Source organism: Mus musculus, chromosome 12 (genome assembly GCF_000001635.26).
Source record: "Mus musculus strain C57BL/6J chromosome 12, GRCm38.p6 C57BL/6J".
NCBI classification, from domain to species: Eukaryota; Metazoa; Chordata; class Mammalia; order Rodentia; family Muridae; genus Mus; species Mus musculus.
Genome location: NC_000078.6, coordinates 98,941,866 through 98,968,504, shown reverse-complemented (window position 1 = coordinate 98,968,504; position 26,639 = coordinate 98,941,866). Strand labels below are relative to the sequence as shown.

The 26,639-nt window shown below is 42.7% G+C and overlaps 1 protein-coding gene across 4 annotated transcripts in view; it reads right to left on the bottom strand.

The window, feature by feature from the left end:
• Ttc8 (tetratricopeptide repeat domain 8) overlaps positions 1 to 26,639 on the bottom strand; it is a 62,714-nt gene that overhangs the window by 14,746 nt on the left and 21,329 nt on the right. For 2 of the 4 annotated variants that reach the window (NM_198311.2, NM_029553.4), the window contains 8 exons: positions 26,167 to 26,287; positions 25,139 to 25,202; positions 24,884 to 25,043; positions 24,591 to 24,680; positions 21,892 to 21,936; positions 11,139 to 11,224; positions 7,016 to 7,103; positions 3,898 to 4,008 (listed from right to left, as the gene is read on the bottom strand). In NM_198311.2, coding sequence (NP_938053.1) covers positions 3,898 to 4,008; positions 7,016 to 7,103; positions 11,139 to 11,224; positions 21,892 to 21,936; positions 24,591 to 24,680; positions 24,884 to 25,043; positions 25,139 to 25,202; positions 26,167 to 26,287 — 765 coding nt within the window. The remainder of the gene's footprint in view (positions 1 to 3,897; positions 4,009 to 7,015; positions 7,104 to 11,138; positions 11,225 to 21,891; positions 21,937 to 24,590; positions 24,681 to 24,883; positions 25,044 to 25,138; positions 25,203 to 26,166; positions 26,288 to 26,639) is intronic. The other 2 variants (NM_001364378.1, XM_030246975.1) reach the window with 2 other exon arrangements.

Genomic DNA, 26,639 nt, shown 5'->3' with positions numbered 1-26,639 from the left:
AGTGGCTTTTAAAGTGGTCATTTCTGAGCCAATTCATGAAGCATGAACTACACTTACAGTTGAATTACTTGAAGTCAAATTGCAAATTGCTTGAGAACATGAACACTGGAGTGGTTCTGCCCCAAACAGCACGTGTGTGTTCAAATAGAAAAGCCTATGTCTTGCTTTCCAGGACTTAAATGATAGCAGAGAAAAGGCTGTCCTACTCCTCTTACATATATGCCTGAGGCAATTTTCACACACAATAAAGTTGGAAGGGCACAAGAATAACATTTCCAGCAAAGAACAGTTGAAATGAGGGCCTTTCTATTAAAATGCCTCAAAAAAAAAAAAAAAAAAACAAAAGCATCAAAAAGCTCAACAAAAATACATGATCTAAGCAAGTGTCTGTAAGAAACACAAGAAAGTTGAGGCAGTTCGACATGCTCAATGTAAAACAGAGGCTAGGCCCATGGCAGAATGAACGCAGCAACAGGAAATGAACATGAGGAGCGGAAGAGACTCCCAGAGAAAAGCGAAGTCCTCAGAGGCAAACACAGTGCAGCTGCAAACTAAGGACTTGGCAAATTATCTCTCAAACCACTGTTAGCAGAGAAAAGGAATCCTCTAGAAATCTGGCTTTGGCGTGGTAAGCTTTGGCAGAAAGGAAATTAACTGTAACATCAAGGGGGAGAGATCACGCGTAACCATTTCTACGCTGTTGCCGCCGTTGGGCTGGCATTCATCTCCATTTCTCTCCCAGTGCTGCAGACTCTACTCTGAGGAACGAAGGGCAGAATGCAGCTGCTGAAGGACTCTATAATCTGTAGGGCCACTGGGTGTGGTGGAACACTACGGCACTCCCAGCACTCGAGAGAGGGAGGTAGGTGGATGGAGAAGTGAAGGCCAGTCAGGGAGCCTGACACAAAGGGAAAAAAACCCCAATCCGTTCCCGAGCCTTGGCCCATCCCAGCCTTAGCAACAGTGTCTGTAACAGACAGGCATAGGTGGAATTCTCCTGAGAAGCCATCATGCATTAAAGACGTTAGCAGTTTCCCAGCTCTTTCTGCCCACACCTTCTGTCAAAAGGAGAAGGATGAAGGGTCTGAGGGATGCAAAGCGCAGGTCCAACAGTCTAATCACCAGCCAAAGGCCACCTCCATTGGCAGCAACAAGAATTCCCCTGGCTTCCGAAGGTGACTCTATTTTACTTTCTTTCCAAGCATCTTGGTCAAAGGTCTGTTCATATTCCATTTCTTTAAGGTCACAACAAGTAAAGATAAAAAAATATTGGCAGTGTTTGTTTAGATGGATCAATGTCTCCTTTTATGTATGTATTAAAGTGATGTTTCAAAAAGAAAACTTTTTTCCAGATAATCTGAAAAGGATTTATTTCCATTCAAAATGTGATTCCTTAGTAGGGTATGGTAGCCTGTCTCTGTATCCCCAGAAAGAGAGAGGCTGAGGGGGAGTATCGCCTCAGGCTCAAAGGTAACCTGTTCTACATTGTAAGTTCTAAGCAAGTCTGGGCCCTGCTTCAAGAAATAAAATCAAACAGACAAAACACAGAAGTCATGTTCCTCATACAAAATTTGGAAAATATAAAGTATAAGAAAACAAAAGTTATTCACACACTATTGCCTAGATATAGCAACCCTCAACCTCTTCTACTTTTTTTCTTTAACCAATATTACAAGTTAGTGTCTTCCAATGACTTTAAAGAAAACAGGGATGTGTTATTAAAAGTTCTAAGAAACCTGTAAAGTAAAATATCAAAACTACATATACAGATTATTATTTTATTTATAAAAAGATATTTAAGAGAATCTATGGACAAGGTCTTAAAACTTGAAGAATAGCTACTATCAAACTAGCTTTTAAAAAGTAATACATTCCTATTCACCGCTATCAAACAGAAATTATGTTTCATTCATAGTAGTATATCCATTCATGGTAATACATCCATTTATAGATATACGTAGGAATACATGAATGCAGGAAAGAGTTAACAGAAGACCTGAGATTGCTGTTCTTAGAAAGGTATGCACTGGGGAACTCAGCTGATTCCTGCTCTCATAAAAAACTTTCCCCAGATGACAAGAGTAGTTTGCTAATGTGACACTGTTTGTACCATGTGGTTTGTGCTGATACCTGGTAACTATAGAAGAGTCTGGAAAAACTAGTACATGATAGGCATGTGGTGTCCACACACAGTCTCTAATGGGATTCCTGGCAGACAACAGTCTGCAGGAGCTGTCACGACTTGTTGCTGGGAGAATTAAGTGTTTTCCTTGTGTTGTGACTCTATCCTGCAGGGAAGCTCATTATGACAGAAGAGATGAAACTTTCCATCCTGCAGGGAAGCTTAACAACTCAAAGGCTTCAGGAAGTCCCTGAAACTGACCAGATACATTATGTTCCTCCTTCCCGGAGCATACACATACAGTAAAGGCTGCTGAGAAGCACTCTTAGACAAGCTGAGCTGCCTAGGAGAGGCTCAGGCAATGAGTCAGCCAAGCCACCTGAAGGAGCAGACACCTGGCCAGCCGCCCAAGAGAAGCAAAGATCAGCTGAGCTATCTTGGAAGAGCCCAACCACTGGAGCTGCCTGGCTAAAGGTCTCCATCCTGTTGAGCTGTCTGGCTGCAAGTTGGCAGTATTCCAACCTTCAGTTTCCAGCCTTGTGAGCTGACACCCATGCCGCTGCAGGCCTTGGTTATGCAGCCATCTTTGAGTCATTCCTGTCCCTGCAAGTAGCCCTTCTCCTATACTTCAATAACACCAATAAAATTCCTTAGTTCTCCATGTGGACATTGGTGTTATTCATCCTTCTGTCTGCCACTGATGCCCTAGCTGGGATAAATAGGTGTTTATTCCCACCTATGCCAGCAGGGTTACATAACACTCCAGCAGAAGAGGTCTTTTGGCAGCTCATCCCTTGCTTCTTCTGAACTTTGCCCGTGAGCCTTTCCCCTTCACTGATTTTGTTTTGTTATCTTTTTTTTTTTTTTGCATTAACAAGAGTTTCCCTGGGAGACCATTGCATGCTGTGTTTTGAGAGTCTTACTAAAGCACTGAATGTCAGCACGGCTTGGTGACTACCAACACAACCTCTTTCTGGAAATAATCACAAAATATTCATGAGAGGACAAAGACGATTGAAAACACTGAAGAGTTAATGTCATACTTGAGAATGGAAAGAAAGGCAGCCTACCTGCCCACCCCATCAATCAAATGGTAACTAAAAACCTAGTCATTATGCCAGCAAGGATTATAAAAGAAAAACAGATCTTGAGTCATCAGACTTAAAATCAATATGGAAGAGCAAAAAGGGAAAAACCAGACGGAGGCTTGCCTAACGTAGCCTCGGGATCACTGCTACAGGAGTTAGCAGGGAAGAGAACTCAATGGAAACATTCTACGGTATCTGAGAACATGAATCTAAAACTGTTTAAGAATAAGTAAGAGTTCAGACTGTGAAGGCAACCCTGATAAGGCACACCTACCAGGCGCCATTAGAAAACTATAGAAATGTAGCTAGTCTGAGACTGGTAGGAGGCTGGACAAATAGGCTAATGAACACTCAAGCCATATGAAATGGGAAAAACTGATATTTGATGTTACAGATATTGAGAAAGGATTGCTAAGTATGCTGAGATCACAGGCTACCCACACAGGAGAAATAAGTTAAATTCCAGTCCTGTATCATTGACCTCTGGGTGTCTAAAATACTTCATTATAAAAACCTAGCTGAATTAAACACACACAGCAAAAATCTCTCCTTGTACTGCTGAACCATGGCCAACGATCTTAATTTTATAAACTGTGCTCCCTACTAGCACCCCAAGGGCCTATGAGCTTTTTAAAGTAGCACATAACCTCAATTTTATACCAACTTTTAAAATAATATGAACCTTACCTCATAGATCCTGGCAATTCCACAAAGCAGGGTCACCTCTCCTGGAAACTTATCTAAGCCTTGTTTAAATAGATTTAAAGCAGTCACAGGTTGATCCAATATGATATAAACCTAAAAGCAAGATGGGTTTCAATAAGATTATGGGTTCTTAAAATAATTGCATTTGCATGACAAATTTTGGTTATTGATTAGAAAAAAAAAATCTCCCAGAAATTACAGTAAGAGTTTTCCATGGATTCTAATAATGATTTTATAGTTTATCTGCACATGTTGTACATAAAATTTATCATCCCAAGAAATGTTTTCTGTGGGGTTATTATTGTCACACAGACTGGGTGATAAGAAAAAAGGGTCAGAGTCAGGCAGTGGTGGCGCACTCCTTTAATCCCAGCACTCCGGAGGCAGAGGGAGGTGGATTTCTGAGTTTGAGGCCAGCCTGGTCTACAAAAGTGAGTTCCAGGACAGTCAGAGTTACACAGAGAAACCCTGTCTCGACAAAAAAAAAGGGGTGGGGGTCAGGGGAATATCTCACCCCTGTTACACCAACCCTCCTTTTCAGATATTCATGTCTTTTTGTTTTGTTTCCTGACTCGGCTGAGTTCAACCTGGGTAATGTGCATGATAAGGGTTTCAAGCTACCCACTAGAGCCTGCTGGGCTCATCAATGGATACACAACTGAAAACAAAGACTGTCTCTCACCTAGAACATATCAGTAGCCAAAGTTCAGCAGGACAGAGGTCCGTCCCTTCTTCAACCCAGGACTGATCGATTTTTAAGCTTAATCTTTTTTTTTTTTTCCATTTTTTATTAGGTATTTAACTCATTTACATTTCCAATGCTATACCAAAAGTCCCCCATATCCACCCACCCCCACTCCCCTGCCCACCCACTCCCCCTTTTTGGCCCTGGTGTTCCCCTGTACTGGGGCATATAAAGTTTGCAAGTCCAATGGGCCTCTCTTTCCAGTGATGGCCGACTAGGCCATCTTTTGATATATATGCAGCTAGAGTCAAGAGCTCCGGGGTACTGGTTAGTTCATAATGTTGTTCCACCTATAGGGTTGCAGATCCCTTTAGCTCCTTGGCTACTTTCTCTAGCTCCTCCATTGGGAGCCCTATGATCCATCCATTAGCTGACTGTGAGCATCCACTTCTGTGTTTGCTAGGCCCCGGCATAGTCTCACAAGAGACAGCTACATCTGGGTCCTTTCAATAAAATCTTGCTAGTGTATGCAATGGTGTCAGCGTTTGGATGCTGATTATGGGGTGGATCCCTGGATAAGGCAGTCTCTACATGGTCCATCCTTTCATCTCAGCTCCAAACTTTGTCTCTGTAACTCCTTCCATGGGTGTTTTGTTCCCAAATCTAAGGAGGGGAAGCTTAATCTTAGAGAGGTATTATACTGACTGCTGTGAGATCTTGATTGCAATGGCTGTGGTACACCCAGAGGGCAGCAGTTCAGAGCCCACCCCCTCCCTTCCAACCCTTACACTCCTTCTGCTCAAAACTCACTTCTTTGTTGTTGTTGTTTTATTCAGTTTATTTATTGACTTTACAACCCGATATCAGCCCTTCCTCTCCTCCCAGCACCCCCTCATGGAAGTCCAACCCCATTCCCCTTAGAAGGGAAAGCCCCCTGGGTGTCAACCCCCTCCCACCCCCCACCCCACCCCCACCCCCCGCCCCACAGCCCACACATCAAGTTGCAAAGCATGCTTTTTAAATTGGAAATCTTTTGCAGATAAGCCAAGATAACTGCCACTGAATCAGGTGTTTTCTTTCAAAATGTCCTTGAGGAGACTCGAGAAGTGTCTTTGTTCCAATAAGGTAGAATAAGGTAGGACTTCTCTGAAATGTTTTACCCCAGAAGTGCTCTTAATTTCTGATTTTGGAGGTATTCTGGAATATGTGGGTGTGGCTAACCGGATACCTTGGGGATAGGACCCAAGTCTAAACATGAAAGTCATTGTTGTTTTTTATTGTTTTATTTTATGTGTATGTCTGCATCGTGTGTGTGCCTGGGAACCTTGGAGACCAGAAGAGGAGGTCAGATTTCTTGGAACTGGAGTTCAGATGGCTGTGAGCCACCATGTGGGTATTGGGCTGGGGCCTGGGTCCTCTGGAAGAGAGACAAGTGCTTTAAACTGCTGAGCCACCTCTCCAGACCTCTCGCTGATTTTTTCCATCTTCATGTAAGGTTTACATGAAGTTTTACACAATCACTGTTGTGCACCTGTGTTTTAACTGCGACACACCAGATGATATTAGGTCTGAAACTTAAATCAGATGAAACTGTAACATCAGGTTGGCGTTCAATAAATTCAGGTTCAGAAGCATTTCCGATTTCGGATATTTGGCTTAGGAAGGTGTGATCTGTATTGAAAAACTCTGGGTGGCCCTTGCACTGGAGCTGCAGGCGACACCGTGCAGCACAAGGGACTCGAACTCTTGCTGTTAGCAGCCCAGTGGAGCTGAAAACGTGACCCCGGCAGTCTCGTCTTCCTTAGTAGCATAAAGGAAAGTATAAAATATATCCTGTAGAGTTACTGCACAGATTAAATTAATCTGTCTTTACTAACAGACCTGCTACAATGTCCTATACTGAATCCTGCTCAATAAAAAAGAAATAAGACTTGCATTCATTAATTACTACAGCAGGACTGAGCCTAATGCCCTATAGAACAGTCTATGAAATGGCCCCTGTTCTTAGAGCAGGGTTTGACAGCACAGGCCTGGAATCTTAGCTACTGGAGTCTGAGGTAGGAGGATGCTGAGCTGATGGCTGGACTACAGAGAGATCCTGTTTTGAAGACAGAGGGGTCCTGTTGTCTACCACCTGCTCAGGTTTGGGACAAAATAGATTGTAGAAAGTGCCTTTCTGATGCACATAGGGCGCTGAGTCTATGGTGTTTTCTGTGTCCTGCTAAGCAATCTGTCAAAGGGATTTTCTTCCTTTCCACAGCCATCAACTCCTTGTGCCGTGGGTTCTCTCCATATGTTACATAACTCTGAACATATTAACTTGCCAAATATTCTAGAAGGAACTGGCAGCGTTTCCCCCATGCAATGGCCAGCACCTTAAGACAGTTTTCACTCAAATTAAGAATATTTACTTACTTTTGCCAGATAGAGAAATGTGTCTACCATTTCCTGCTGCTTCAAGGCTGATTTAAACTGTTTCTCTGCTTCACGGTACATTCCTAACCTAGAAATAACCATTTAAAAAATTAGCCATTCAATTGAAAACTCAGCACTCCATCACTTGTCTCAAGCCCCGAGGGTATGAACAGACACATCCCACCCTAGAGCCAGCGTAGGCCCAAGTAGGAGATGCTGTACATGCTGACAGTCACATGTATGTTAACAAAAGCTAGCAAAAGCCACCTGTCTCCCAGAGTCATGAGCTATCTACGCTTCAAGTGGTGTGTAAAGGCGGCAGCCTCATTGCAGTAGGACCAAGAGCTGTTTGTAAGCGAGGTCACATCAGTTCACCACCATGAGAGCTTAAACGACCAGCTGCACATATGGCAAATGACCTGAATAAATGTGGAGCCGCCACTTCACTGGCTTCATCTTACAGTTGTAAGATGGCATTTCCTTGAAAATATCTCCTTCCCTAAGACACCCCAGCCCCCATTAGTTGTCCCTACACTAGTTTGGTGAAAACAACTGCCACTTGCATACTATAGCTATATCATCATTCTTCTTCCTTTGCCCTTAGTGGATGGATTGCCTCCTCCGTGAATCTAAAATGTGCTCCTTGCCTAAGTGACGGCCCTGATGTCTGTGTCTGCCTCTGGTCCAGGGAGCTTTGTCACCACCAGGACAGTGGCTGAGGCTCACACGGCTTCCACTCAGCTTGTCCTCAGTAGATCTGTTATGTTTCTTTTCCCTAACTATTCACTTTCAGCAATCTAAGAGCTACTTAGATATTATACTTTGCAAAATGGACTGAAAAGTATCTATACTTATAGTATGCTTCATTGTGCTAATTTCGTGTAAAGTCTGGAAGGAATAGCTTTGATCATTTTTCAAGATGTAGACTTCAAGCGCTGGTGCAGCTGATATACCAGCAGCTGCTGGAAAGCGGGCTTAACGTGAACAACGGTGGCTTCAACAGATTAAGGTAAAACTGGCAGGCATGTGATGAAGAGGAAGCCCCTTCCTCTTCAAAGGTCCCATCTACCTCTCAGACTATGTATAAAATACTATCAGAGAACCCCAAAGTTCTGAGAACCAGAAATAATAAAAAAAATAAAATAAAATGAATTTACCACGTGAATTATTGAACAAAAGAATGGAGTAGGCCACATTAAAGGAACTCTAGAGGACGGACGGGGAGACCGCTCAGTTGGTAGAGTACATGAGGACCCGAGTTCTATCCCCAGACACCACAAAAAGCTGGGCCTGGTGACTTGCACATATAATTCCAATGCTGGAAACTGGAAACAAGTGGGTAGATAACTGGACCTTACTGGACAATCTGCCTAGCCCAATAGGCCAACCTCAGACCAAGAGAACTTATGGGGGGGAAAAAGGTGTATGGCACCTAAGAAATGATACCTGAAGTTGACCTCTGCTTCCATAAATGTACACATTCATTCGTTCATTCATTCATTCATTTCTCTCTCTCTCTCTCTCTCTCTCTCTCTCTCTCACACACACACACACACACACACACACACACGCACACAAACACACATACATACACACACAAGTTCATACACATTCATACAACATACTTAGACATACCACCACCACCACCAAGTTAATCAGTATCAGAGAGTCCAAAGAGACAGTGCCCGCAGCTTCCCACCTTTTCTCTGCAAATGAATCCAACAGCAGTGTGCAGCATCACCATGCACACATTTGATGATGTTAAAGAGCTATGAAAGTGAAGGGGATACTAAGCATCCTTCAGGTAAGGACGAGTGAAGCCTGGATGTGCTCACTGAGATGGCCAGTGGGAAGAATTACTTAGAGAAACATGAGTGAATCAAGAAAATCGTGGATGGGAATCCGAGGGGCAGATAGAGTGTGTGCCGTGCTGCATTTCCAGGGCTCTAGGAGTTACGACAGCATCAGCTCACAGGCAGGCAGGTGGATAGCATGTTAGGGACAGGCTGTTGTCTAGTTTAGCCGAAAAGGACATAACAATGTGACTAGTGAGATGTGGGAAAGCAGGTAGGACCTGGACAGCAGCACGAGACCACACCAATCCTAACCAGCCACACGGAGGACCATCAAGGATCTGAGGGCGGCCGTCTGTGGCATTTCCCCTCGATATACTCAGGAAGGCTTGGTGAGAGAAGACTGGAGGCAGAAAACCCAGGGAAGAAGTTACTGTAAGAGCCCAACAGGAGTGAAGCAGTAGTTCTCAATCTGTGGGTCACGACCCCTTTGGTGGTTAAAATGACCCTTTAACAGGGGTCACAGGTCAGATATCCTGCATATCATATATTTAGATTATGATTCATAACAGTAGAAAATTACAGTTATGAAGTAGCAATGGAAATCATTTTATGGTCAGGGGGCACCACCACGTGAGGGACTGGATTAATGAGGAAGGTTGAGAACCACTGCAGTAAATGACAACAAAATGCCCAGAATTAGGGTACTGGAGAGGGTCGCGAGTACAGAGGAACGGTCAGTAGAACTTAGGTGAGGAACAAAGAGGCTGAAGCCAACTTCGGGGCTGCATTCCCTAACGAGGCATCTTTGCTCTGTCCCGGTGATGGCCCAGGTCTGTCTCCGGGTTCTCAGTGTGTTGCCTGGCTCTTGCTTTCATAATAATGGCAATCATCATCATAATACTTATTTGTTGTCTGGCTCAGCATTTGAAAGTAGGGACAATCTGATCAATCTTTGTAATCCCACTTGAGAGTAGTTGCTCATTAAATATTGGCTAAGTGGATGAATGTTCAAAAGAGTGAACAGTACATAGTAAGGTGTCCTGAGGAGCAGAACAATACTTTAATGTGACAAAATGCATTCATTTGAAAGAAGGTACGCGAATGGCATCTTATATGGGCAGTAGAAAGAGTCTGAATTATCCTTTCTTTTAATTATTAACCATGTCTGAAGGGTTTGTATGGAAGCTCAAGATGCTAAAACTGTCCTTCAGATTAAACTCATAAGATTTTAATGTTACAATGATCTCATGCTATCTTCTGGTACAAAACACTTTTCAATTTGTCAGTGAGAAAAAAATACTTCAGAGTTTTATGTGAGATGTCTAAATGGCAAGTAATCTTAATTTCCACAGAGCAACAAGCACGCTTTTTAGTCCAGTTGCTTCCTTTTCCTCACAGAGCTGGCCTAGCAATGTTGATGGTTGCTCATGATAACTGAAGCCAATCGTGATTCTTAATAATAAAGCCCATTTCCCATTATAAAATATGAGCGCTCATCCTTCCCGTTTTTCCAAAGGTTCTAAATTATCGGAATATCAGCAGCAAGTTTCAGATTGCACTTGTTGCTAAATAGTCATAAAGTTAGCTACAACTTTGCTGATCTGTTTTCTTCCTGATGTATTTAAACATTAAGCACACTTAAAAATGTTCCGGTTCTAGAAAAACAATAAGGATTGTGGACATAGGAGCTGACTGTGGGAGACTGCTAGTAATCCTGGGACTCCAAAGATTGAGGCAGGAGGATCATGAGAGCAAGGCCAGCCTAGGCTACATAGTGACACTCTGTCTTAACTAAATAAAGTACCAATAAGAGAATCAGAGCCAGAAAGTGGGGCTGACATTCTTGCTGTCATCACGTCACCTCTATGAATTTGGACAACTCACTTCACACTGGCAAGGCTCGATCTTTCTCAACCGAGCAGCTACCTCCAGGTGTCATGAGTCCCGAGGGAGATTCGGCAAGGCACAAACGAGCCAGCTCCTATCAGTTGAGTGCCCTCCAGATGTGAGGCTTTGGTGTAAGGGAGGAACTGAGAGCCAGGAAGACAGACTGTTGTGAACACACTGGGTTCTAGTCCCAGGTCTGTCACCAACCAGTTTCTGGTGAGAATCACAACCAAGCTCCGGCCTCTGCTTCCTGGTATGACGAGTTCTCAGGGCACTCAGCACTGTCACGCGATTGTTCAGAAACTGATCAAATAAGCCCAAGTCGTCACTGCTTCATGAGGAAAGGTGTTTTGTTTTGTTTTGTTTTGTTTTTTCATTCTCATATTTGATGACAAAAAATATTTCCACTTTAAGACTTTCACAGATAATGAAGACTTTACCTGTAGTAACATTTTCCAATCTGTACCTTCCACCACCAGTCCTTGTACTGAGAATACTCCGTGGAAAGGGACGCCAAATCCAAAGCCTTTGAAAACAATTCATTTTCAATTATGATTTGCTTCTCTAACAGCAAACAGGCAGGAGGGGAATTAATGAAATAAACCAGATAATTAGCATCCATCAAAACAGATATGAGAAATTAGATAGAAACTCATGTTGCCCAAGTTTCCAGATGGCCCCACCAATTTCCCCTACATGATCAGTTCCAGGCCAGGGGGCTGACAGCAAGCAGATGTACAGCATATCAGAATACAATTTTAATATACAAGGCACAAAACTGAAATTTAAAATGCTAGGATTTTACTCTCTTCCTACTTTGTATCTACTCTCTAAAGATTGATAATGCCTCAAAATTCAGTGGAGTTCAGCTTTCTGTATGTAAGACAGATCCACTCAAAGTCTCCATTTTAAACCCAGATGTAGAGAAAGAGAAGGAGCAGGTAATGAGACAGGAAGGGGGTTTGGAAGGGCAGGGGCCATTGCTTAGGGCGGAGTATTTGCCTCACGTGCATGACCAACCCGGGGTTCAGTTTCTAGTCACATGGAAGGAGGAACTGGATGCTTAGGCCTTCAGTAGGCAAAGGGCTGGCTGTGCAGGCATGAAGACATGAATTCAGATCCCCAGCCCCTATGAAAAGCGGGGTGTGGCACCATGTACTTGGGACCTCCATGTTAAAGAGCACAGATGTGAATTCAGAGCAAGAAAAAAAAAAAGGAGCTTTGGAGAATGGGATGCCAGAGAGGCAAAGAGATTCAGTAGTTGAGTAACTTCTGCCTTCAAGGAACACAACTCAACAGCTCTAACATCGCTTTACCTTCTAGTAATTAAAACTTTTCTTCATATTTTAACTGCTTATCTCACATCTGTGGGGGAGGGAGAGGGGGAGGGAAGGGGGAGACCACAAGCAAGTGCCTGCAGGGGTTAGAGACATCAGATTCTCAGCTTCCCTCCCGGCCTTGGAGTTACAGATGGTTGTACACTTCCACGTGTGGGGTGCTGGGAACAGAAACTAAACTCAGGTCATCGGCAAGAGCAGCATGCTCTTAACCCCTGCGCCATCTCTCCACCACAATCCCATATGTTTTTAACCTTTTTCCTTCCAGTGGTTTTACATGGTCACAGAAGAGATAACCAATCAAGAACTGGGATTCTTATGGAGAGGAAGTGGAAAACCTTTGGACAAAGGAGAAAGAGAACCATTTGAAGTTCACAGAAATCCAAAAGTTTTATAAAGACTCAGAGAACAGAATTATTGTTAGCTATTAGTTAAATGAGAATTCTGATTTTTGATTCTTGTCTTCTTACTGTTGGAACTCTTTTATTCTGGAGTCAGTGTCAATGTAACAACGACAGCCAACAGTTCCATTAATGGGACACTTGGATGTTGTGGTCCTATTATCTCAAGAATGCGCCCCTATTATTGTTCTCCTTAACATTGGCTCTCTTCTAAAATGAATGCCAGAAAAGTCCCCTCAACCTCCTCTTGCAAAAATTAATTACTTTTCCTGTGTTCTCCATCTCTCCTGCTCCAGGGGAGACCTCTAAATATGCAAACTACTTATCCAGGAACGGTGCCACCATGCTGAGCCTCTAATGGACCCAAAAAAAAAAAGTCAACATCTCTACTTGAATGCTATGGAAATGAAAAATAAGCCATGGACAATTATACTTTCATGTGCCTATTTCTCTTTCCCCCCTCTAGCCAGAATAAAAGACAAAAAAAAAAAAAATACGAGAGAAGTATGACTTCTGGCAGCATTATCTCTGCAATGTGGAAACTGTTTTCAGAGGGCTCCATTCAAGATTGCATTGTAAACATCTATGCATGTTAACTTTGACTCAATCTTTATTAAGACCTATCCCAGCAAACAGATCACATTCACCACCATGTTTAATATAAACAGACCTGCTACGTTTTTAGAAAAAGCTTCTATTTGGCTGTTTCTTATGTACCCTGACTTCCTAATGTTGGATTCAGTGCTTATGATAGGTAAATAGTTGAGTTTGCCTTCAGATACAATCCTGAATCAAGTCTAATATGGAGGAACCAGATGTTGCTGTTAATCTCATTAAGGAACATATACATTATGAGACAATAAAAATGGTAGGAGAAAGTCATATCTTAGCAATTCTCGTTACATGAGGCTTGGGCTGAAAGTAGACAGGAACACTTTTAATGACTCCTGAAGGCCCCTGTGATCCCCTAGGGGAGACCTTTTGTGGTCGGTTGGATGAGACTGTTCCCACAGGCTCATGTTCTTGAACACTTGGTCCCCAGTTGGTGGCACTGTTTGAGGTTGAGAAGATGTGGCCTGGTTGGAGGAAGTTGTCACTAGAGGCCAGCTTTGAGAGCTTAAAGATTCATGGCATTTCCAACTGCTCTGTGCTTGAAATTCAGGGTAAAAGTTCTCAGCATCCCACTCTAGCTGCCAGGGCTGCCTGCTCCTGCCAATCAACCATTATGCATGCCACCCCTCTGGAACCACAGAAAATAAACTGTTTCTTCTGTGTTTCTCCTCGGCCATGGTGTTCTTGTCACAGCAACAGAAACGTAACTACTACACTGTCTTCCCATCTCCACTGTCCTGGAGCATCACTGTGCTCACAAGAGGCACCCAGGGATGACTTGTTCGGGTTAGTCACTAGAGCCCTTGCTTCAAATAATTCCTTATTCATAGTCCAGAGCTACTAGCATTTAAAGTATTTTATGTAGTGGTATAAGACCTGCATTTCTTTAAAATTCTAATCAATTCTCTCTCTCTCTCTCTCTCTCTCTCTCTCTCTCTCTCTCTCTCTCTCTCTCTCTTCTCTCTTTCTCTCTCTTTCTCTCTTTCTCTGTGTGTGTGTTTTCATGTGTGTGTGTGAGAGAGAGTTTATGTGTATCTGTGTATAAGCACACGTGGAAGCCAGAGGACAGCTTTGGTTGTCGTTCCTCAGGTGCCCTCTATCTCATTTTTTTTTTTGAGGCAGAGCAGCTCATTGAAACTTGCCAAGTAGACTAGACTGAGGTCGTCAAGTACTCCAGGGACTGGGAGTCCCTAGCACTGGACTTATATGCATGGGTCTCCATGCCTAGCTTTTTGTACATGGGTTATGGGGGCTGAACTCAGATACTCACGCTTGCACGGCAAGCACTTTATGGACTGAGCTATGTCAAATTCTTTACCATGTATATTTACACTTAAGAATCTTTGCAGCTCCAAGGCAGCCACTCCCTGGAACCTGCACTAACCATGCCCCTGGGCACACAGCACATGCTGCAGGTCCCAGAAGAAGGACTGCTACCCTCTAGCCCCACTCCTTGGGACCCTCGCTGGAAAGCCTACAGCCATCTCTCAGAACACTCTTCATCTACCCATGATAAATGCTACTCTCAGCCTTAAGCAGGGAAGCCCCTTCTTCCAGGGAAGAGTGGTAAATATAGAACCTGACGGCTACAAAGAGTGCTGAGAAACGTGATGTGCAAGTGACAGCGCTTACCAAAACAAAACACTCACATCATCCCTTCTAAGGCTCAGGGAACACTGTGGAAAGGATGGGGGAAGAACTGTAAGACAGGGAAAAGGGCTGCAAATGCCATGTCCTGGGTTCCTGCAGTCAGACTCACAGTAGCTGCAGACGCCTGTGCTCTGCATGCACAAGAACACAAACATCAACAGCCAGGTATGAATGAAAGTATCTTAGGGGAGCCTACTCCTTGTTGCTGAACTATTCACTACTGATAGATGCAAGGAGAGAGAGTCATTGCCTCAGCTGTATCCCCACTGGTAACCTCCATCAGATTCCAATGGGGAGTCTGACCCCAGAGATGACATAGTGAGTCTTGAGTAAAAGAAACAGATCACACACACACACACACACACACACACACACACACACACACACACAAAACCAAAAGTCAGGAATCTAGGAAAGGGACTGGTGGAGATGAAAGAAGGCTGACCGGGATGCGAGGGAGAGGAGGGGAAATAATCAGAATACATCGTGGACACGTGAAAACAAGTGAGTGTGGTGGTTTGAACACAGATGCCCACATAGCATCCGTGCTCTCAGACTTGAATGCTTGATCATCAGGGAGTAGAACTACTTGAGGAGGGTTAGGAGGTGAGGCCTTGTTGAAGGAAATGTGTCATGGGGGTAGGATTTGGAGTTTCCAGGGTCCAAGCCAAGCCTAATGTCTCTCTCTTCTTACTGCCAGCTGATCCAGATGTAAAACTCTTAGCTCCTTCTCCAGCACAATGTCTGCCTGCCTGCTGCCACACTTCCTGCCATGAGGATAATGGACTGCACCTCTGAAACTATAAGCCAGCTCCGCCTAAATGCTGTCTTTTATGAGGGTCACCATGGTCATGGTGTCTCTTCACATGGTGCAATAGAAATTAGTAATTATTTTAAAATAACATTATAATTAATAGCTATAGTAAATACTATTTATTATTAATAATATGTATTTAATATAAACCCCTCAAGTGTTTCTTTGTAAAGTCACAGGTTTGTTGAAGTCCAACTGTAGAAGGACTTTGGCAAATCTTAACAATGTAGTCTGTGGACATATCCAAACACTAAAAACTTTTGAGACTCTGGTTACAGTTATGACAACTTCAGGATGCTGAAATTAAAGAGCATATGGAAATAAAGATTCCAGATCATCAGCCCACATGTATTACTGCCAAATACCATCCAAAAACAGAGAGAGAAAGAGAGAGAGAGAGTCACTAAAAACTCAAATATATACATATAGGTAACAATAATAAAAGAATAAATACAGTTCTCTTCAGATCAACTCAACTATACCCATGCTACAGTGTACATGTGGAGGTCAGGGATAGCTTGCAGGCCTCAGTTCTCCACTTCTACTATCTAGGGCATAGGGACTAAACCCTGGATCTTGGGCTTGGTGGCAGGTGACTTTACCTACTGAGCCATCTCATATGACTGATGTTATTTATTCTTTTTGTTTTTGTTTGTTTGTTTGTTTGTTTGTTTTTCGAGACAGGGTTTCTCTGTGTAGCCCTGGCTGTCCTGGAACTCACTTTGTAGACCAGGCTGGCCTCGAACTCAGAAATCCACCTGCCTCTGCCTCCCGAGAGCTGGGATTAAAGGCGTGCTCCACCACACCCGGCATGATGTTATTTTTTCTTAACATTGAAAATGCAACTTCATAGTACTCTTAATTGCTCTAGCATTCTCCCTATTATCAGAAAGAAAAAAATGTCTGACCCACATGTCACTTTAATTTTTAATAATGCTTCCCAAGTAGGAACACAGAGACAGAAATATAATTGTCACATCAAAGATCAATTTCACTTTCTTAACGTTTAAACGTCACTTCACAGTTCTTGCTATTTACCTATAATATCCCCTGTATTTATACAACATGCTTTCTTTTGAAAAATAAAAACTGAACCGCCCCTCTATTCACTTCAGAGTCAAAGTTGCAAAATATATAAAAGGTTTATTTTTTTAAAAAATGCCCGGTTTGTGCTCATTATCTAAATCCTTTTGGAAAATAACATTTGCGATAAAAATCTAAAATGGCATTTTAATGTTAGCGTCTGATCCACAGAGTACCATGCGTACATGTGTGCGTGTGTGTGTGTGTGTGTGTGTGTGTGTGTGTGAGAGAGAGAGGGGGGGGAGGGAGGGAGAGGGAGAGAGAGAGAGGGAGAGGGAGAGGGGGAGGGGGAGGGGGAGGGAGAGGGAGAGGGAGAGGGAGAGAGAGAGAGAGAGAGAGAGAGAGAGAGAGAGAGAGCGCACATTCGGGCTAGTAGGCAGAGAACACGTGCAGGCATCTGTCCTTGGCATTCCTCCAGTCAATCATAGGATCAATGCAAGAGCTTTGGCAATTATTTGTTTAAGGAATAGCCTGTCATCTTGTAAGTACAAACAGAAAATGAAAGTTCTTACTTTTCAGTGAGTACAAAACAAAACAAGCTACCTCCTTGAGTGTTCTATACTAGAGCGACGAGCAGTGAATATAATGAGGGCCCAATTACAAGCATTTGATTTTACCAAGATACTTAATTTATAGCTAATATAAACCAAAAGTTGCTATTAAACCAGGAAACGTATGAAAAGCTTGAGAAAACAATAGAAATGAGGCCTAATCTCCACCAGTGCTTCCAGCCAAGCTGAGTGGCTGATGACTGTGAGTGCTCAACAGGACACGTGGGATGAAGGAGTCTTAAAGCTATTCTCAAGAAACACATCCAAGAATGTCTTAAGTACATGTGCGCATGTATTTACCTACATTTCTATTTGCTATTATAAAAGGATACTTTTTGATTTAACATCATATAAAAACAAGCATTTGCAACTTTTATGATTTTTGGAAATTATTATTTTAATGGATACACAAAAAGTCCATCTTGCCATTTGTTATAACTTATCAAATCTGTTCTCGAGTACTGAGCATTTATATTGTTCTTCAATTATTTTTGCTACTATGTCTATAATAATCATGTCAAACACAGCTACATTCCCTGACTTTTCTGAGAGCTGAAAGCAAAAAACAAGTCACGCCAATGTGTTGATGGCTATCTGCTTCCTGTTATCATGCCATTTTCTAAACTGCACCCTTTGCAATGTTATCTGTGACTTGTAATAATTTATGACACTCTCCCTAAACATTCTAAAGTCTTTTCTTTTACATTTCTTGTTGGCAAGAAAATACATCTCTACTGCACCTGCTTCCTGCTATTTCCTCCAAACTGTCTGTCACAGGGTCATTTCTATGTTCATAAGAAGCCCTCTAAGGGCTGGGGAGGTGACTCTGGGTAAGTCTCTTCTGACCAAGCATGAGGACTGGGAGTTTAGATCCTCAGAATCCACTGTGTGTGTGTGTGTGTGTGTGTGTGCGTGTGCGTGTGTGTGTGTGTGCGTGTGGGTGTGCGTGTGTGTGTGTGTGCGTGTGGGTGTGCGTGTGTGTGTGTGTGCGTGTGGGTGTGCGTGTGTGTGTGTGTGCGTGTGGGTGTGCGTGTGTGTGTGTGTGTGTGCGTGTGGGTGTGCGTGTGCGTGTGTGTGTGCGTGTGTGTGTGCATGTGTGTGTGTGTGTGCGCGCGCGCGCGTGTGGGTGTGCGTGTGTGCGTGTGTGTGTGGGTGTGCGTGTGTGTGTGTGGGTGTGTGTGTGTGAATGTGTGTGTGTGTGTGTGTGAATGTGTGTGTGTGTGTGTGTACAGGGCAGGAAAGCATAGTGGGGAGCAAAGACAGTGTGATGGTTTGTATATTCTTGCACCAGGGAGTGGCACCATTTGGAGGTGTGGCCTGGTTGGAGTAGGTGTGTCACTGTGGGTGTGGGCTTAATACTCTCACTCTAGGTGCCTGGAAGTCAGTCTTCCACTAGCAGCCTTTGGATGAAGACATAGAACTCTCAGCTCCTCCCGCGCCACGCCTGCCTGGATACTGCCATGCTCCCACCTTGATGATAATGGACTGAACCTCTGAACCTGTAAGCCAGCCCCAATTAAATGTTGTTTTTTTATAAAACTTGCCTTGGTCATGGTGTCTGTTCACAGCAGTAAAACCCTAACTAAGACAGACAGGGAGCCCTCTTAGTTCCCTAGACTAGCTAGAAGGGCAAGCTCCAGGCTCAGTGGGAGAGTCTGCCTCAATCCATGGTACACTGTGATTGAGGAAGATACTTGACAGCAATGGCAGGCCTCCATGTGTAAGCACGCACATAGATACATGCATGTGTGCCCATATACATATGAACATACACAAAAGTGAGAAATTGTCTGGTTCTTATATACAATTCCTAAATAGTGAGTAGAAGGGGAAAATATACCTATAGGGTGATTTTAAATATTGTTTGTCATATCGAAAAAAAATATTATCTGAACTTTTAGAAAGCTTTTTTCTGGCATATATGTAGTATGTATATGAATGTTCATACGTATACATGTTCATGTATCTATGTTAGGTTGGACTTGACAGCAAGCAGTAATCTGCCCATCTCCACTGCCCCAGCACAGGGATACAAGAGCATGCCACCATGACCAACAACTGCATGAGAGTTCTGAGGACTAAACCCAGGGTCTCATGCCTGGGTGGACAAGCACTTTACTGAGCCATCTCCCTAGCTCTAATTCAAACTCTAATAACCAGGCAACCCCACGTCTAACAGAATGTCTCCAAACAAGCTTCCTCAGTTGTCATTTAGTGACTCAAAAAGATCTACTGCAAGGTCTTCCTACCTGTTCAGCATTGCTTGTTTTGAGTATGAGACATTACTCATGAACATAATCTTATAAAATTTATAAATAGAAACTGGTTCCCAGGAAGATTTTGCATCATTTTCTCTTCCCGAGATGTACTTAAAGGTCATTTTGTTATTTTTTTTTTCTCTTAAATCACTGACTTCTTCTAATGAACTACCTTCCCTGATGAGGTTGTTACATGGAACTCAAGCTTTCAAATGCTGCCAAGGGTCCTCAACTCTATTTCCTACATTTGAATAAACATTTTCTAGTGTTTCTATAATTTCAGAATATATTGTATAGCAGTAGTTCCCAATCTCCATTGAACACTGGCACTGCCTGTGGGGTTCTTAATAGCAGCCGAGTCACAGCCTCCTCTGGAGATTCTGACTTTGGAAGCGTAGCACAGACCCACACATCCATTGCTATTAAATAACACAGACAATTAGGAAAGAGAGGCCCCTTTGAATTTCTATTTCTAGGCCAATGTGAATGTAATCTGCTTGACATAAATATAAAGGGCTAAGACTTGGGTCGGCCTGCCTTCCTCTGCTCTGGATTTTAGGTCTGACACAGTGGCTGGCATGCTCAGTAAATGAATTAATCTTCAAACAAAAACAAATAAACAAACAAACAAAAAATCCCAAGGGCATAAAGCCAGACATGATGGCTTGTACCTGTACCAAGGACTTGGCAGTGAGGCAGGAGGACTGAGGGTCTAAGGCCAGTCTGGGCTATACAGTGAGATCCTGTTTTGTACAAAAACAAAGAAAACCTTTAAAAACCAGCTTTGTGACAATTTAGTAGTTAGAGATGTGCTCATCTGTAAATGGAGTAGGATTCAAGCAGTATTATATATCGTTCCACGGAAAGTCTCTATGAGCTGTATAGTAAGTGAAACTACTGGCTTCTGTTTACAGAAACACGCATGGTTTCTTAGCAGGCTGACCTTAGGCTCCTCTGGTCCCTGTGTGATCGATCACACACCTGACTTCTCCATCACAGGTGAGCCATTCTTCTCCATACCCAGCCTAGGCTCTTAGATGCATAAACACACCCTATTCCTCAGAGCATGCAATGATGTCTCCACATAGAGAGCCTTCTGCCACTTAGAACACAAACCTCTTTGAGTCAGTTATGCAGCTTTATAAAGTGATGAGCTGCCCTCACATCCTGTGCCTGCCAGCAAAGCTACGGTCCTCGCGGCATGCTTGGATGGCAGCTTTGACTTCTGTCTCCTTCCTTTGCCCACAATATCAAGTCTGTCATCAAGTTCAGTCACTTCTTTACACTGTCTCTTTGGTGCTCTCATTTTTAAAGATAAGTCTTCTTCAGCACTCATGCCATCCTCTGTTCAGGGTCTCTTCATTTCTTTTGTCTCGTTTCCATGAAACCCTGCTCACTGCAGGCATGGACTCTACTCCCTTGGCTACCTTCAGTTTGGCAATAGACTCTTGTTTTTGTCCTTCACATGTAACCTTACTCTGTAGCTAAGAATAGTGTCAAACTCATGACTCTCCTGCTTCGGCCTCTCGAGTGCTGTAGTCATGGATGTGCACCTCCGCACCAAGGGCCGGTTTCTGTCAGTTTTATTTCCCCCGTGCCAATGGACAGCTTCCAGAAGCGGGTACAGTATCATGTTTTCATTGGCTCTCTCTGGACACTGAATTGTGCCTGGCACACAGAAGAAAACAACTGAGGAAAGTTTTTTCCTGAATACCTGGCATGTGTTTTTCCTGGACTAATAGGAAAATGGGAATGGGGGGACTGAGCAGTGGTGGCGCACATCTTTCATCCCAGCACTCTGGAGGCAGAGCCAGGGAGATCTCTCAGTTTGAAGTCTGGTCTACAGAGCAAGTTCCAGGACAGCTAGGGCTATACAGAAAAAGCCTATCTTGAGAAGCCAAAAAAAAAAAAAAAAAAAAAGTATAGGATTAACTTCATTTGACTTAAACAACTTTGTGAGATTTCTTCTCATTTACATAGAGCTTATATAAACTGAAACGAATTTGGAAAGCCACATGCATATAACCTTAAAATTCATTACTGAGAAGTTACCATGAAAACCGACTATTGGTAAAGCTAGGTGGTGAGTATCGTAGGCTCTTTATATTATTCTTTCTACTTCTGTGTATTTAAAACCTTCAGGGGCAAGAGAAGCAGAAGAAGGCAGAGATGCATGCTGGTAAGCTGCGGTCTGAAGAAGGAGGGATCAGTAATACTGTTAGCATAAAGAATGCATTTTAACGGGCATTTCCTATTCTCAGTTATCTTACCCTCTAACAAGAGCCGCATAATCTATAAACCAGGCTTAATAATTCTTATCATTTCTATATTTATACAAATGTCTTCACTGAAACCAAAGCATTCAGTTCCTCCAATTTCTAATAATTCCATTTGTTTTTAAGGAAAGAAAATAGAACATTCCGAAATCTGAAGCCCCGAAGTCTAGAGAATAACAATGAGAGAAGAAAACGTGACTGCATCACTTACCATCTTAACATCGTTTTCATGGTGGAGAATATATTCAAATAGAGCCTGGGAAGGGAAAATGTCAAAGCGCACTCAGTTTTATCTGCACAGTTATTGTTATATGAAAACTCAAAACTTAGTTGACTCAAAAGCCCAGTATATTCTAAAGTGGTAGAAACTGGTAAGTAATAAGTGTGACTGCCATTCGTCATAATAACCCATTTTACAATTCTCCAACTCATAATGGACACTTTTTCTACACATAATAAACTGGGAAGTTCAAAGAGATGAACTTTTTTTCTTCGTGTTATATATATCATTTTATTAGAACAAGACAGAATAAATTACTTATTTCCTGAATATAATTGTCAACAATGTTTCACCAAGTTTACATACTCTATATTGTAAAGATTATTACTTAATTTTGACACATGAGAAATTGAGTATTCCTTTTGAAATGACATGGAATATAATTAAGTAGGATTTTCTGCTTAATTTTTTTTGTTTGTTTGGGTTTTTTTGGGTTTTTTGTTTGGTTGGGTTTTTTGGTTTGGTTTGGTTGCTTGGCTTTGGTTTTTGTCGAGACAATTTTTCTCTGTGTAACCCTGGCTGTCCTAGAACTCACTTTGTAGACCAGGCTAGCCTTGAACCCAGAAATCTGCCTGCCTCTGCCTCCCCAGTGCTGGTACGTGCTACCATCGCCCAGATTATAGATTAATTTTTCAAGCCATCCCCTCAGGTGTCTGTCTGTCTGTCTGTTTGTTTTTATTCACTTTTACATCTCGATCACAGCCCCCATCTCCTCATTCCTCGTGACTTATTCCAAGCTATTTCCCCAAGGGATTTGTGGTTTTGTTTTATTTCGTTTTTCTTTTAGGGGCTGTGTATAAATACATGGAAGCCAGTCAGAGAACAACATCAGCTGCTGCCCCTAATCAAGCACATATTTGTGCATGTGTTCGTGCATGGCGGCAGGGGTGGCACAGGGTGGGTTGGGGAGGGAATGCCTGTTTGCACATGGAAGCCAGAGGAAAGCATCAGGTGTTCTACACTATCACTCTGTCTTTTCCTCTGTACAGAGTCTCCTCTCCTTGAACTTGGGGCTCATGTTTTTCTTGACTAAAATGGAAGCCACCAAGCCCTGGCCACCCTCCTGTCCCCATGCACCTCAGAACGGCAGTTAGGTGTGTGAGTGGGACACCTAGCTTATTCTGCGGGTGCTGGATCCAAACTCCACTCCTCATGGCTTGCAGCAAGTAGTCTTAGCCACTGTGTCATCTCTCCAGCCCACCCTGTTTTTTTAGGACGGAGTCTCTCACTGGCCTGGGGCTCACTGACTGGTTAGGTACTGGCTAGCCAGCCACATAGCCTAGTTGCATTTCTGTGGATGTTGCAATATATCCTGACAAAAAGCAAGTTAGGAAGGAAAGGCATTTATTTGACTTACATTTTCAGGTTAAGTGCATCATTGCAGGGAAGTGGGGGCACAAACTAAAAACATTGGATTCATAATCAAGAATGGAGAAAAAGATAAAATACATGGATCCTTGCTTGCTCTCAGCAAGATATCTCCTCTCTTAAGACTGTTGAGGATGCTATGCCTAAGGAATGGTGCTGCCCATAATGGGCTGGTTGGGTCTTCCTACATCAATGAACAAGTCAAACAATCCCATAAAGATATGACCACAGTCAACCTGATCTAAATAATTCCTCCTCTCTTCTATGAGATTCTAAATGTTCCCTAGCTGATAATTAAAACTAACCATCATACCACCATACCCAGTTTTTAAAAAACATTATTTATTTGTTTGTTTGTTTACTTATGTTTGCATGAACACATGCATGTATACATACATACACATGAATGTCACAGCACAAATGAAAAGGTCAGAGGATAACCTAGGGAAGTAATTTCTCTCCTTCTACCATGTGGGTCCAGGGAATTGAGTCCAGGTCATCAATGTTGCTGGCATGCAGCTGTTCCCACTGAGCCGTCTGACTGGTCCATAGTCAGCATTTTTATGTTATCCCTGGGAGCAAACTCAGACCGCCGTCCTCGTGAAGCAAGCACTTTGCCAACTGAGCAGTGTCTCCTAAGGCCTCCCACGCCCTAATTCTTCATATTGGAAAAGACCTGAACGTCTTCCATTACATTTTTCTAATTTCTCTAGTTTCCTTTTCTTCTTTCCACTCTCCTTGGCTCTGCTTCTTTATCCACCTGCTCTCTCAGCCCCTAATTTTCTCTTTAATTTAAGGGAATATGTTGAGTGATGAGGATGTTTAAGGTAGCTGCTATGTCGGCTGCTGTCTGGTTGAGTAATACTGAGAGCCTACTTAATTACTAACTACGCATACATATATTTTCCATCTTTTTGACAGTCCTTAAATCACACAAGAATTGAAAATGATTTTTCTAGAAACAGTCCAAGCTGAAAAACAAACATACACATACGCAGACAGTGTCAAGCTTCGTCCTACAAAGATGATACTGCCTCTCTGCGTTCTGTGTGGTACAATTATTATTGTTATCCAGGTGGGGAGATTCCCTATAATAACTATGTATGTGCTTGCTTCTGGTCAACTGTACTTAATTCAAGACAAAAAGAATTGTTACATGTTACACTAACTGAAATCTCTTTACATGTTACACTAGCATTGTTTTGGCATCTATCATTTCTTGCATCATTACTTCATAACTTAGACTCTTTTGAAGCACATACCTTTGCCAACTTAGGCTTCTGGGAATATTTTGTTAAATTCAGTCTAGATAAATTTATAAATGGTCCATCGGGACTTGTAAGCATGGAAGCCTGAGAGAGAAAAGAAAGAACAAGAAGCTGAAAACCTTCTCTTGGAACATAGAGTTTCGTATGCATGAAGATTATAATGGATTATAGAAATTATAAAGCGACAGAATCACTTCAAAATTTCCATCTAATTTTCTACTACAATACTAGAGAAGCATAAAGTTACTTGGGTAATACGAGGTTCTGGGAAAGTTGACAGAACTTACAGTCCCCAGTCTGACGAATCTTCCAGATGAGCTAGTGATAGGTCGTGCTGTGTAGGCAGTTCTGGGTGTTCTGATGGCCTGTTCCATTGTACCTGGTCTTCCACTCTGTGTGCTGGGCCTAAGGAAACCTGTTATGGGTCTTCCAGCTTGAGTGATTGGCCTGTGGAGATCAACAGTTGTTATAACACAAACAAGATCAATTAAGGAGATGGTCTGGTCAGGATTTGAAAACAGGAATGAAACTACAATACAGACCTGACAGCTTGAGTCGGTCCTCCTGTTTGGTTAGTGCCAGGGAGCTTCAAAGATGTGCCAGGGCCTACAAGATGGGATGATAATCAATTTATGTATTACTTATGAATCTTTAGAAACTCTTAGTGATCTAATTTTCAGACTTGTACTGGGCTGGGAAAGAAGACATCACTAATAGGAAACGCATTGAGGAAATGTGTCTGAGACTCATCTTCAGCCAGGTTTTACTGCTCTACTTTGTGGCCTGAACCTGGGAGCGTGGGGAGACTAAAGTCTCACGCACTAGCCAACTTTATTCAGAGCATCAGACGTTTATACTCAGGATGAAAAGAATCACATGAGTAAGACGTTCAACCACAAGGATAAGCCACACGTGTTTCTCCTTAGAGGCATATAAATAACGTCAGCGGACGCAGACTCACTCCTATGCACTATCCCTGGGAGGAGCATGAAAACACAGTCAAACAACAATGCTGTGTTTGAAGGAACTGAGGTCACAAGACTCTTGTCCTGTTTCCTTGGTGTTTTCTCCCAAGCACTTGGAGTTCTAACATGACTCTACTCTTGACTGTGATCCAGCAAGTGAGCACATATAACGTGACGTGTGCTACCTTCTTCACAAGGAGCCTATAAGGCACGTTTAGTATAGTACAAGCCATTTATCGGAGGCTCGAGGAATTAACAGGTCATTCTATTAGCAGAGCATGCATTAAGATTCAAAACTAGCACACCTTAAGAGTTTAAATCAATGGTTCTAGACCCAAAAGTTAATTATTTTTCATACAGATATCTCCAAGCAAAAGGTTATGTCTACAGTTTATATATTTTAGCAAGCCAACAAGAAAAAGAAGATCTTAACAACTAATAAATGACCAGCAAGCCACCATATATTATGGCCATTCTCTGATACCACTCATATCATGACCCTGACCTGGACTCTAAGGCAGTCTCATATGTGCTTATAAAAAATATAAAAAGATATGTGCACACATATTCGTCTTTCACGGTATATTTCCCCTTAGCTGACTCACGTGGGACCTGAGCAATAGCATTTTCATCCAGGATCATTTCAGCAATTCCTTCCTGGTCCACATCAATTTCATCTATGTACACCATCTCTGTCAGCGCCCGTGCTTTCAAAATCCAAGCCGCCTAAAAAAGCAAGATTCAGTCAAATAACAGTACGGATCTTCCACAGTTTACCAAGCCCAGACCTGCTTGTTAGTATACTCTGCAGTCTGCTTCAGGACCCTGATGTCAAGGAAGTCCTCCCAGGTCTCCAACCCTCCGACATCCTCTCGACTTCCTTACCGTCTTCCCCTGTATGCTTCTGATCTTCTACACTTACCATGTTTGACAAATACTGTGATCATCTTAGCTTGTGTTAGCCCCCTGTTCCCCAGAACACAAGCATTTCAGCCTTGTGCGCTCCTGAAATTCCTAGACCTTTAGTTTTTTATACATAATTAGGAGTTCAGGAAATGTAGGTTGACTTAAGCTAAGA